Below are 13339 nucleotides of genomic sequence, written 5' to 3' on the forward strand. Positions count from 1 at the left end.
TGTGAAATGTCCCCTCCCTTTCTGGTCTGACAAGCCTGGGCATGTCAAGTTCACTTCCTGTAACATAGGAACGTTTACTGTTGCCCATCTAAAACGTGTGTACATACTGTTCAAGACTAGGCTAACTACAACATAAGCCACACAAGATTCAGACTGAAACAGTCAGATCAGCAGCGTACCAGGCAGAGGAGCTGACTGTGTGTCATGTACGCCACAGTCCTGCTGAGTCCTTCTAGTAGGTTCATGGAGGACATGGGCGGTGTCTCCACAGCTCTCCCTCCGATTACCACATCCAAGAAGGCAGCTACACAGCTCTGAGGTGACACAACCAGACAGTCAACTTCAATAATAACGCAAGAAGCAAAACATGTATTCAGAATGTAATAAAAGCTACCCCATGGACAAACCGGTTATATATTAAGATGTGTGTTTGAGGATCTTACCTTATCGAACTTGGCCAAACTGTTTTTCCTCCGGGGGTCTCCATCATCGTCAGCCATTGCCAACTGTTGAAGAAGCTGCCCTACCTACAGGACAAAGATAATGATTAGAATGCATAAAGGGGAAAGGTAACAATATTTGATTGTAAGCGGTCAATGTCCAGGCATGGATAAGAATAGTGTGGATGTATGAGTCTGTTGGGTTGTCCACTGACCTGCATGAGGTTGAAACGAGCCACCTCGTTGATAGGGGCGTCTGAGATGATGCCGTACTGCTCAGGGTTGACTATGGCTGGGCAGATGAAGCAGGTGAGCAGCAGGTCCGTGCACATGGTCCGCACCTCACCCACCTCCAGCCGTTCCACACACGATAGCGTCTTGTACATCTGAGACACTATCCAGCGCAGGTTGTGGGGGAAGCAGTAGGTGTTCTGCTTCAGGTAGCCGATGAACTTGTTGACCAGGGTCACCAGCTTGGCCTCGTTGGCTTCCACGGCAGCTGCCACCTTCTGTCTGTAGCCCTCCGAGCCCTTCTCCCCAAACAGGCGCTCCTGCTGGGCCGGCGTGAAGCGCTCCGTCACCTTGGAGGGGTCCGTCTCCAGGTGGTCCTCGTCCTCCACCAGCAGCTGCATGATGGGCTCGTGGAGGGTGGCGGTGAGGAAAAGCTTGGCCGAGTACAGCCCCTCGGAGAAGAGCTTGAAGAGGATGCTGAAGGCGCACGTGCCCCGCCGCAGCAGCCGCCGAGGGTTGTCGCTCTCCTTCAGCTCAAACTCCACCAAGTAGCGGAGGACCTGGAATTGATAGAAACAGTAGCACCATTACCATTAGATTTAGCAGTACAGAGGTTAGAAATGGCCTCATCACACTACCTATGAGGACAGGTAATAGTGGTAAATAAGAGGTGGCTGCTGTGCATTTGGGGAGTGCATGTGGCTATTGGCTGTGTGTTTATAGTACAAGTGTCTAGATCAAAGATCAGAAGATGTCCGGGCAGCTCACCTGCAGCAGGTAGCGCTCATCCTCCTGCATGATACAGTTACCGTAGAGGGAGGTGAAGACCGTGTAAATGACTCCCTGTGTGTGCTCCTGGTTCAGCCTCTCCCCAGCCACCAGGCAGGAGGCCAACAGCCGAGGGTTCTCGCGCACCCGACCCAGGAACTCCCCATAGATGCTCTCCTGAAAGCCCAGAGTCTTGTAGCCGTCCAGGAACTGCGTGTCCTCCAGCACTTTGGCATGTTGGCAGCATTCGGCCGGGGAGGCCTCAGCACTGTAGGACAGGGAGCTTTAATTACTACGAGAGGAGAAGGCTCCACAAACCAGTGGCTGGAAATGGGCAACAGTGAGCAACAGAAAGCTGTTGATTACTGATTGGAGTGACATGCTTGTATGACATGCTTGCTGATCACAGGACTCCTCTGATTCCTTGCTATTTCCCTTTTGGGCTGCTAATCTACATAGTGCTCGGCTGGCTCTGACACGCACCGTGTTTGGCAGGATTTACAACAAACATCATCATCACATCAGGAAGATAAGACAGTTTAATATGGTGGGATCCTACTTCAGGACTACTAAGTTACTAGTTCACTAAAGGTCACACTGCCGAATACAATCAAGTGGAGGACAACTCAAAATGTATTTTTATAATGGCGAGTTCCTATTAGAACTGTTTCTATTCTCCAATTGGATCAATCTCGTTGAAATGCCCTGGTAAGAACAGCTCTGGGGGGCCCCATGCTGACCTGGTGAGAATGAGCCGGTCGAGGTTGATCCTCTGCTGTTTGGTGATCCAGGCAGCACGGTACAGCCTCTCAGCAGTCTTCAGCACGTCCCCGTTGAGCCGTTGGATCAGCTGCTTCTCTGAAGCCACATACAGCCGCTCCTGCTTCAGGTGGTGGGCCAGAGTGTGGATGTCTGGCTTCACCATCTTTACCAGCTCACTCAGAGGCTAAAGACTGCAGAAGAGGGAGAGAAGAGGGAGATCAGTGACACTGGGGGATAAATGGTAATGAGGATGGTAATGACATTGTTGGCGAGAGAATGAGTACTGGACAGTCAGAACAGAGCACAAGTTGAAAGTTTACATACACTTAGGTTGGAGTCATTAAAACTCGTTTTTCAACCACTCCACAAATTTCTTGTTAACAAACTAAAGCTTTGGCAAGTCAGTTAGGACATCTTTTTACAACAACCGTTTACAGAGATTATTTCACTTACAATTCACTGTATCACAATTCCAGTGGGTCAGAAGTTTACATACACTAAGTTGACTGTCTTTAAACAGCTTGGAAAATTCCAGAAAATGATGTCATGGCTTTAGAAGCTTCTGATAGGCTAATTGACAATTTGAGTCAATTGGAGGTGTACCTGTGGACGTATTTCAAGGCCTACCTTCAAACTCAGTGCCTCTGCTTGACATTATGGGAAAATCAAAAGAAATCAACCAAGACTTCAGAAAAAAATTGTAGAACTCCACAAGTCTGGTTCATCCTTGGGAGCAATTTCCAAACGCCTGAAGTTACCACATTCAACAGTACAAACAATAGTACGCAAGTATAAACTAGAGGATTATGACTAACGCCGATACCGATTGGAAGACCAAAAAATGCCGATACCGATTAATTGGACAATTAAAAATATATGACAATTACAACAATACTGAATGAACACTTAATATAATACATAAATAAACATCTATTTAGTCTCAAATAAATAATGAAACATGTTTATCTTGGTTTAAATAATGCAAAAACACAGTGTTGGAGAAGAAAGTAAAAGTGCAACATATGCCATGTAAAAAAGCTAATGTTTAAGTTCCTTGCTCAGAACATGAGAACATATGAAAGCTGGTGGTTCCTTTTAACATGAGTCTTCAATATTCCCAGGAAAGAAGTTTTAGGTTGTAGTTATTATAGGACTATTTCTCTCTATACCATTTGTATTTCATGTACCTTTGACTATTGGATGTTCTTATAGGCACAATAGTATTGCCAGCCTAATCTCGGGAGTTGATAGGCTTGAAGTCAAACAGCGCTGTGCTTCAAGAATTGCCTAGTGCTGCTGGCAAACGCAGGAAAGTGCTGTTTGAATGAATGCTTACGAGCCTGCTGCTGCCTACCCCTGCTCAGACAGACTGTTCTATCAAATCATAGACTTAATTATAATAAACACACAGAAATACGAGCCTTTGGTCATTAATATGGTCAAATCCGGAAACAATCATTTAGAAAAACAAAACATTTACTCTTTCAGTGAAATACCGAACCATTACGTATTTTATTGAACGGGTGGCATCCACAAGTCTAAATATTACTGTTACATTGCACAACCTTCAATGTCATAATTATGTAAAATTCTGGCAAATTAATTACGGTCTTTGTTAGGAAGAAATGGTCTTCACACAGTTTGCAACGAGCCAGGCGGCCCAAACTGCTGCATATACCCTGACTCTGCTTGCACAGAACACAAGAGAAGTGACACAATTTGTTAATATTGCCTGCTAACATGAATTTCTTTTAACTAAATATGCGGGTTTAAAATAATATATACTTATGTATTGATTTTAAGAAAGGCATTGATGTTTATGGTTAGGTACATTGGTGCAACGACAGTACTTTTTCGCAAATGCGCTTGTTAAATCATCACCCGTTTGGCAAAGTAGGCTGTGATTCGATGATAAATTACCGCATTGATTATTTGCAACGCAGGACAAGCTAGTTAAATTAGTAATATCAACCATGTGTAGTTAACTAGTGATTATGTTAAGATTGACTTTTGTATAAGTTTAATGCTAGCTAGCAACTTACCTTGGCTCCTTGCTGCACTCGCGTAACAGGTCAGCCTGTCACGCAGTCTCCTCGTGGAGTGCAATGTAATCAGCCGTAATCAGCGTCCAAAAACGCTGATTACCGATTGTTATGAAAACTTGAAATCGGCCCTTATTTTGTATTTATTTTTTATTTTATTTTTAAAAAATAATAATAATAAAAATCGGCCATGTCGACCTCTAGTATAAACACCATGCGACCACGCACACTTCATACCGCTCAGGAAGGAGAGGTGTTCTGTCTCCTAGAGATGAACGTACTTTGGTGCAAAAAAGTGCAAATCAATCCCAGAACAACAGCAAAGGACCTTGTGAAGATGCTGGAGGAAACCGTTACAAAAATACCTAATACCCACAGTAAAACGAGTCCTATATCAACATAACCTGAAAGGCAGCTCAGCAAGGAAGAAGTCACTGCTCCAAAACTGCCATAAAAAAAAGCCAGACTACGGTTTGCAACTGCACATGGGGACAAAGATCGTACTTTTTCTGATCTGGTCTGATAAAACAAAAATAGAACTGTTTGGCCATAATGACCATCGTTATGTTTGGAGGAAAAATTGGGAGGCTTGCAAGTCGAAGTACACCATCCAACCGTGATTCACGGGGGTGGCAGCATCATGTTGTGGGGCTGCTTTGCTGCAGGAGGGACTGGTGCACTTCACAAAATAGATAGCTTCATGAGAAAGGAAAATTATGTGGATATATTGAAGCAACATCTATAGACATCAGTCAGGCAGGAAGTTAAAGCTTGGTCGCAAATGGGTCTTCCAAATGGACAATGACCCCAAGCAAAGTTATGACAAAATGGCTTAAGGACAACAAAGTCAGGGTATTGGAATGGCCATCACAAAGCCTAGAACACTAGTGGGCAGAGCTGAAAAAGCGTGTGTGAGCAAGGAGGTCTAGAAACCCGAGTCAGTTATACCAGCTCTGTCAGGAGGAATGGGCCGAAATTCACCCAACTTATTGTGGGAAGCTTGTGGATGGCTACCTGAAACGTATGACCCAAGTTAAACAATTTAAAGGCAATGCTACCAAATACTAATTGAGTGTATGTAAACTTCTGACCCACTTGGAATGTGATGAAAGAAATAAAAGCTGAAATAAATCACTCTACTATTATTGACATTTCACATTCTTAAAATAAAGTGGTCATCCTAACTGACCTAAAACAGGACATTTTGACTAGGATTAAATGTCAGGAATTGTGAAAAACTGAGTTTAAATGTATTTGGCTAAGATATGTAAACTTCTGACTAACTGTACATGCAGGGCAGTTTGGAGTAGATTTACAAGTGAGGACAATGGATAATTTTTATTTCTCAGAGTGGAATCCTGAGGAAGAGCAGGAAAGGCCATGTTGGCAGAATCCTAGCTCACACACTGACAGAGGAAGTAGACTGTCAGTAGTCAAGAGAAGGCAGAAACACTAGTTCTATTGGCTAAGATTGACAGTGGGGTGGGGAGGCTTTTAAACAATAGCAAGTCCCTGCTCTCGCTCATACAAGCATCTGGTAGCATTATTCACAGCACGAGAGTATATGCAAATCATATTAGTCTCCCTTTCCTTCACACACAAACCAGACAAAATGCATGAAATTTAAATGATTTCCTAGAGCATTCTTTGACACAAGGTTCTTTGTGGATGGCTGCTACCAAGGAAAACAGACAAGATTGTAAGGCTCGGAGGCCTGTAAAAACAGCCCAGAGAACCCTGCCTCAGAGCTTGCACACAACTACAAAGGCTTGATACTATTAAACGTATGTGGTTTGAGGCATAAATATTTTGATGAGGCTTAGAAGCGTTTTCTTAACCATGTCATGCCAGATAAGAAAGGTTAATCATGGGTTATACACAAAGTGTGTTCTTTTAGTAGGCTAAATCCAATGATGGACTGGCCACTGTGGAGTTCTGGAACCATAAAGACACTGGGGGATCTCGGGCAAATAAAAAGAAAATCTGTCAAACACTTACTTAAGGCTAATCAATAGATTAATGACCAACATAGTGTACCAGTCCATGAGAATATGCATGTGCCGTAGGCTCTTGAAAGAGTAGACTACATTTGTCACAGTCCTGTGTGGAAGGGTGTAGGCCTAGGGCCGACACACAGGTGATACTGTAGAACCTGTGGCCTGGTACAGGTAAAGCAGTTTCTGAGTTGAATATTTGTTGAGTAGACCTACCTAATGAGTAAGTAATGGAAAAGGATGGGGGAACTCAAAAGCAGAAGAAAAACCACTGTAGGTGGTGTGAAAAGGCACAGGCGGGGGTGTGCGAGAGAATGACGGTAGTTAGTGGTGGTAGTTAGTGGTAGGTACGCTAGAAATAGAATTCAGTCCAAAGCCATCCCTCCCAACATTACGCACATGATGCTTAGGCTCAGAACAAGGAATCATTGTGAAGCAAACCATCTGGAAAAGAAAACTGAAAAGCACCTCAACCAATGATGCAGCTCACCACACGGCACATTTATGGAGGTGTTTGGAACACAGCCCAAACATTCCCTCAGTTGAACATGCAACACAAGCCAACAGAACAAAGTGCTTTTTATAGACACACAGAAAGGAATCACTTTCTAAAGGCACTCGAAACTCAAACACAAAGTCCCCTTTTCACTTCCCCTCAACATGAGATCAAATAGGACTGTTTGCATTAGCAGGTTAACGACTCCAGTTGTATTATCTGTGGTACGCCACGCCACTGCCTAGCCTAACAGCTAAGCAGCAGCTTCAAGGGCTGTGTCCCTTTGAAATTCGTCAGGCCTTCTTCCGTTGGACTGCAGACATTTTACCAGCTCCTGTGTGCAATGGTTTGGGGTGCACGCTGCACCTCCAAACAATCACCTCTCAGAAGGAGCTCACACAGCACAAAGAGACATGGCAAAACTCTACCCAACCAATTCCAGCAATCCAGCCCCACCACATCCAACTGACAACATAAGATATCTGACTGATATCTGACTGATATTTGGTCTTAGATAATTAAGAAAATACAAATATGAAACTGAAACCAGGGTAAGCAGGGTAGCTGAAAGTGAGGTAGTGGTGGTGGTAATAAAACAGCCTAAAGTACTTCAGTCAGAACAAGGATCTGAGAAATTATTCACTAGGCTACATCACCGAAGCTCAGGAATAGTATAGTGGGTGTCGGACAGCACAATAAAAATGTGAATAAGAGACCCTTGTCTCTTTCATGCGTGAGTTCCCCACAGACATTGTTTGTCACATCTAGTAGGCCTACCATATGCCTGTTCTACAACTACTGTGTAGGAACAAGTTTTTTTTTTTTTTTAATGACCTGCCACATACTTTTGTGTATGCGTTATAACTACAGTGTAGTGTATGTGGATACTCCTTCAAATAAGTGGATTTGGCTATTTCAGCCAAACACGTTGCTGACAGGTGTATTCAATCGAGCACACAGCCATGCAATCTCCAGAGTAAACATTGACAGTAGAGTGTAGAGGTCAACTGATTAATCGGGCATGTCTGATTAATTAGGGCTGATTTCAAGTTTTCATAACAAATCGATAATCTGCATTTTTGGACGCCGATTATAGCCGATTACATCGCATTCCACGAAGAAACTGCGTGACAGGCTGACCACCTGTTACGCGAGTGCAGCAAGGAGCCAAGGTAAGTTGCTAGATAGCATTAAACTTATACAAAAGTAAATCTTAACATAATCACTAGTTAACCTAGTAATATCATCAACCATGTGTAGTTAACTAGCTTGTCCAGCATTGCATATAATCAATTTATCATCGAATCACAGCCTACTTCGCCAAAAGGGTGATGATTTGGCAAAAGCACAATCGTTGCATGAATGTACCTGACCATAAACATCAATGCCTTTCTTAAAATCAATACACAGAAGTATAATTTTTTAAACCTGCATATTTAGTTAAAATAAATTCATGTTAGCAGGCAATATTAACTAGGGGGAAATTGTGTCACTTCTCTTGCTTTCACTGCACGCAGAGTCAGTATGGCTCATCAGGCATCAAGCTTGAATGTTCAATCAAAGCTCTATTTAAATCCAGACATAGGCATATTTATATGCTTTATAATGCTTTTGAATGACACTTCTGGTTTTGGGGGGAAATAATGTGTTACTCAGGAGAAAAAGGATTTATTCTCGGGGGTTGAAACATTTGTAAAATACTGGAAAAAATAACCCTAGTGATATCATCAATGCCTACAACCTTGGGTTAGGCAATCAGATCCCAGGGATAACAAATTAGTAAACGTTTCCTCTTACACAACCATACCAAAAAGGAGGGGATTCTGTAGGTCAAAGCAGTGCAATATCTACAAAGGCTTTAAGTTCAGAGGTGGGAGCAAATGGGTAGCTTCCAAATATAAGGAAAGGAGAAATTCTGTATGCCTAAAATCAACACCTTCACTGAGATGTATGCTCAAAATCTTATTTTTCTAAATGTAGGCCAAATGCTGCCTGCCAGGAAGACAAAGCCTGACAGCGCACTCCTACGCTGAATGAGACATCCTGATCCTCTGCTCTGGAGCGTTCAACATCCTAACTCCTGACCTTGCCAAAACAAAGACTTCAACGTTGCCTCGGAACAACACGACTAGTACTCCAGGGGAAAAGTCAGTTGATATTCAAAGGAACCTGAATGATATCCAATGTCTGGTAGATCACTATAACTCAAGAATAAAAAATAAAAAAAGCTAGGAGCACACTCTTCTCTTCATTTGTGTGATTGATGTATTCATGTTTTGGCTCTAACAATTAGCCTAATCAAAAGGTAAAGTGCATTCCTTAAATCAACGTAAATTATTGTGACCATTCTGTTTTGAAAACCTTTTGAGCCCCGCTTGATACACACACACACACACACACACACACACGTCTGAAGTTCTCTATGGTTCATCATACTACCCTAGTCATGGATAGTCACGGCCCCTGCACTGGGTGGGGCTCAATTCTACACCTAATGTAGGGGATCAGGTGGGTAGGGAGAGGCGACCGCCGTTCGCTAGCTAGTTAATTATTCCAGCAACAACTTGCCCATCTAGTCATTTTTAGGGCCCCAGCCTTGTCTTGTTCACTTTTGCAACACAGTCGACATCTTGCGGAATTGTTAGTTTAACTAGCTAGTTAGCTAACTAACGTTAGTTACTAATACTAGCTAATGTGTCACCGTCGGCCTCGGTTGTAAACAGTTAGCTAGCTTCCTTTCATCATACTGGCATAAGTTAATAACAGTGAAATGCTAGCAATCTAGCTAACTAGTTAGGAAGCTTGCTATTAGAGGCGCATTGGATAGCTATCTAGCAAACTACCTAATTATCTAACTTTAACTAGCTAAGGTTAACACTAACAGGTCGCTATAGCGTAGTTAGCTAGGTGCCTAGGTACTGGTTTACAATCAAAATTGTTAACTAGTTATCAGAGAGCATAGCTAACGTTACTGTACTTAGCTAGCTATCAACAACGGTAACCGTTAACTAGCTTACTAGCTCGTTGGTTAAGTAACGTTAGCTATTGACCTAGCCAACTTGAAATGTTGCAGCACTGTTACTAGCCAAACATCGAGTTACGGTGGGATACCTTCATAGGGATATGTCAATGTTGCCCGGGTAGGCCAGGCTGGCCAGTTGTGGAAGAAAATAGCGTTCAATCACGGAGGACATCCAAGAAGTAGCTAGCTAACGTTAGCAGAAGAAGGCCAGCGATGAAAACAGAACTAGCTAACGCGTTAGCTATAACACGAATTCAATGACTTACCAAACAAGTTGTTGATAGTATACCAGTTCTTTATGGAATCCCTATAACCGTGAAATAATGTCAGTGTCTGACCAGTTAAATCGCTAGATATGTCTATTCCAGACCGTTCCTGATCTCCCCTTTCCCTCAGCGCGCTAGCTCAGTCAGCTGTCATCTGCTGTCATCACGAGTAGGCGCGCTCCACCCGCATGCGCGCTGGGCCACTGAGATTTTAGTAAATATCTCAACCTGGGATAGTTTGGCGAGTTTTCTGTTTTTACATTTAATAAGAGTAAGAGCTTGTTTATGAATGTCGTCTGTAGCGGACTTCAGGATGCTAAACTAGGTTTTCTTACTTACTGTACACATTTACGGTAATGTTAAATAAAAATATCACATTTACTAATAATCGATTCCTCTACATACACATACAGTTAAAAATGTACACCAATAAAAACAAAAACACTTATGTAAAACATATACACAGTACCAGTCAAAACTTTGGACACACCTACTCATTCCATGTGTTTTCTTTATTTTTTACTATTTTCTACATTGTATAATAATGGTGAAGACATTACAGCTATGAAATAACACATATGGAATCATGTAGTAACCAAAAAAGTGTTAAACAAATCAAAATATATTTCATATTTGAGATTCTTCAAAGTGGCCACCCTTTGTCTTGATGACAGCTTTAAACACTCTTGGCATTCTTTCAACCAGCTTCACCTGGAATGCTTTTCCAACAGTCTTGAAGGAATTCCCACATGTGCTGAGCACTTGTTGGCTGATTTCCCTTCACTCTGCGGTCCATCTCATCTCAAACCATCTCAATTGGGTTGAGGTCTGATGATTGTGGAGACCAGGTCATAAATTGCCAACAGACACTATCCCATCACTATAGCGCACCACCCTGCAATATATATTTTTTTGCTGGGTCAGGAGGATATATGAACTGTGCATATGATGCTCTTGGAATCTCAAGGCTGTGAGTCCCTGACCTTTTCTTGCTGGGGATGCAAAATCTAGAAAATCTTTGTCCATGACAAGCCCACCTTTCTTTCTTTTTTTTTTTACTGTAAATGCATCCCTACTGTTCAAACTAGGCGTACTACCTGAACAAAGAAAACATACTATTTTTACAAATGCAGGTCAGATTTGTATGCTATAAACTACAAACTAGGTTTCCGAATAATATGAAATACAGTAATTTGACTTTCCTGATTTGCCACTTTAGCAATGTCTACATTTCATCAATAGGTGGCGATCAAGTTCCATGAATTTATACACTCTTCAAAATGACTTGTCTCAAGGTTTTTCTCGCCATCCATCTCCGTTTGTAAAGAAAAACAAAGATGAAAACTGTCTTACATAAGAATGTTGAGATGTCTGCAGAAGTAGTGCTGGTTTCTCACATTTAACTGCATATTGCAGGGTGGTGTGCTATCGTGATGGGATAGTGTCTGTTGGCAATTTACGAGGCACTATCAAAATGGCAATAGAATATTGATTAACCATTTAAATGACTATCTGTGTCATGTACTGTCATGTTGTGTCTTGTCTCTGTCCTTTCCCTTCACCCTGTCTCCCTCTGCTGGTCGTTGTTAGGTTACCTTTTCTCCCCCGCTTTCCCCCAGCTGTTCCTTGTCTCCTCTTGACTACCTCGTCACCCCTTCTCCCACCTGTTCCCCTTTTCCCTCTGATTAGTCCCCTATATCTCTCTCTGTTTTTGTTCCTGTCCTTGTCGGATTCTTGTTTGTTGTGTTTCATGCCTGAGCCAGACTATCGTCATGTTTGCTGTAACCTTGTCCTGTCCTGTCGGAATCTGCCGGTCTATCTGAGCCTACCTATGTTTGGTTATTAAAGAAGCTCTGTTTAAGTTAGTTCGCTTTTGGGTCCTCATTCACTCACCGTAACAGAAGAATCCGACCAAGAATGGACCCAGCGACTTCGGATCCTCTCCACTCAGCCGTCGGGATCCAGGGAGCGATGCTAGGCAGACACGAGCAGGAAGTGTCTGCTGCTCGACATGCCGTTGAGACCCTGGCCACCCAAGTCTCCAACCTCACAGAACAGGTTCACCATCTCCGCCTCGATCCACCGGCCACTTCCAGGGCTTTCGAATCTCCGGAGCCCAGAATCAATAACCCGCCGTGTTACTCTGGGGAGCCCACTGAATGCCGCTCGTTCCTCACCCAGTGTGATATTGTGTTTTCTCTCCAGCCCAACACTTACTCCAGGAGCACTGCTCGTGTCGCCTACGTCATATCTCTCCTTATTGGACGGGCTCGTGAGTGGGGCACGGCAATCTGGGAGGCAAGGGCTGAGTGTACTAACCAGTATCAGGACTTTAAGGAGGAGATGATACGGGTTTTTGATCAATCTGTTTTTGGGGAGGAGGCTTCCAGGGCCCTGTCTTCCCTATGTCAAGGCAATCGATCCATAACAGACTACTCTATTGAGTTTCGCACTCTTGCTGTCTCCAGTGGCTGGAACGAGCCGGCCTTGCTCGCTCGTCTTCTGGAGGGTCTCCGCGCAGAGGTAAAGGATGAGATTCTCTCCCGGGAGGTTCCTTCCAGCGTGGATTCCTTGATTGAACTCGCTATTCGCATTGAGCGACGGGTTGATCTTCGTCACCGAGCTCGTGGAAAGGAGCTCGCGCTCTCCGTCGCCCCCCTCTCCGCATCACTACCATCTTCCTCTGCCGGCTCGGGTGCTGAGCCCATGCAGCTGGGAGGTATCCGCATCTCGACTAAGGAGAGGGAACGGAGAATCACCAACCGCCTCTGTCTCTATTGCGGCTCCGCTGGTCATTTTGTCACTTCATGTCCAGTAAAAGGCCAGAGCTCGTCAGTAAGCGGAGGGCTACTGGTGAGCGCTACTACTCCTGTCTCTCCTTCAAGATCCTGCACTACCTTGTCGGTCCATCTACGCTGGACCGGTTCGTCAGCTTCCTGCAGTGCCTTAATAGACTCTGGGGCGGAGGGCTGTTTTATGGATGAGACCTGGGCTCGGGAACATGACATTCCTCTCAGACAGTTAAAGGAGCCCACGGCCTTGTTCGCCCTGGATGGTAGTCCTCTCCCCAGGATTCAGCGTGAGACGCTACCTTTAACCCTCACTGTTTCTGGTAATCATAGTGAAACCATTTCTTTTTAAATTTTTCGTTCACCTTTTACACCTGTTGTTTTGGGCCATCCCTGGCTAGTTTGTCATAATCCTTCCATTAATTGGTCTAGTAATTCTATCCTTTCCTGGAACGTCTCTTGTCATGTGAAATGTTTAATGTCTGCTATCCCTCCTGTTTCCTCTGTCTCTTCTTCACAGGAGGAGCCT

The 13339-nt window shown here is 43.7% G+C and overlaps 1 protein-coding gene across 7 annotated transcripts in view; it reads right to left on the reverse strand.

Annotated features, from left to right (window-relative positions):
* Nucleotides 1–10194, reverse strand: part of LOC110535971 (GTPase-activating protein and VPS9 domain-containing protein 1) — a 31038-nt gene extending 20844 nt beyond the window's left edge. For all 7 annotated transcript variants that reach the window (XM_036935805.1, XM_036935807.1, XM_036935804.1 and 4 more), the window contains exons 1-6: nt 10022–10194; nt 2180–2392; nt 1440–1707; nt 656–1231; nt 444–527; nt 180–314 (exon numbers count right to left, since the gene is read on the reverse strand). In XM_036935805.1, the coding sequence (XP_036791700.1) occupies nt 180–314; nt 444–527; nt 656–1231; nt 1440–1707; nt 2180–2364 (1248 nt within the window). In that variant the 5' untranslated portion in view covers nt 2365–2392; nt 10022–10194. The remainder of the gene's footprint in view (nt 1–179; nt 315–443; nt 528–655; nt 1232–1439; nt 1708–2179; nt 2393–10021) is intronic.
* Nucleotides 10195–13339: the final 3145 nt, after the last annotated feature.

This window comes from Oncorhynchus mykiss, chromosome 11, assembly GCF_013265735.2.
Source record: "Oncorhynchus mykiss isolate Arlee chromosome 11, USDA_OmykA_1.1, whole genome shotgun sequence".
Lineage (NCBI taxonomy): Eukaryota > Metazoa > Chordata > Actinopteri > Salmoniformes > Salmonidae > Oncorhynchus > Oncorhynchus mykiss.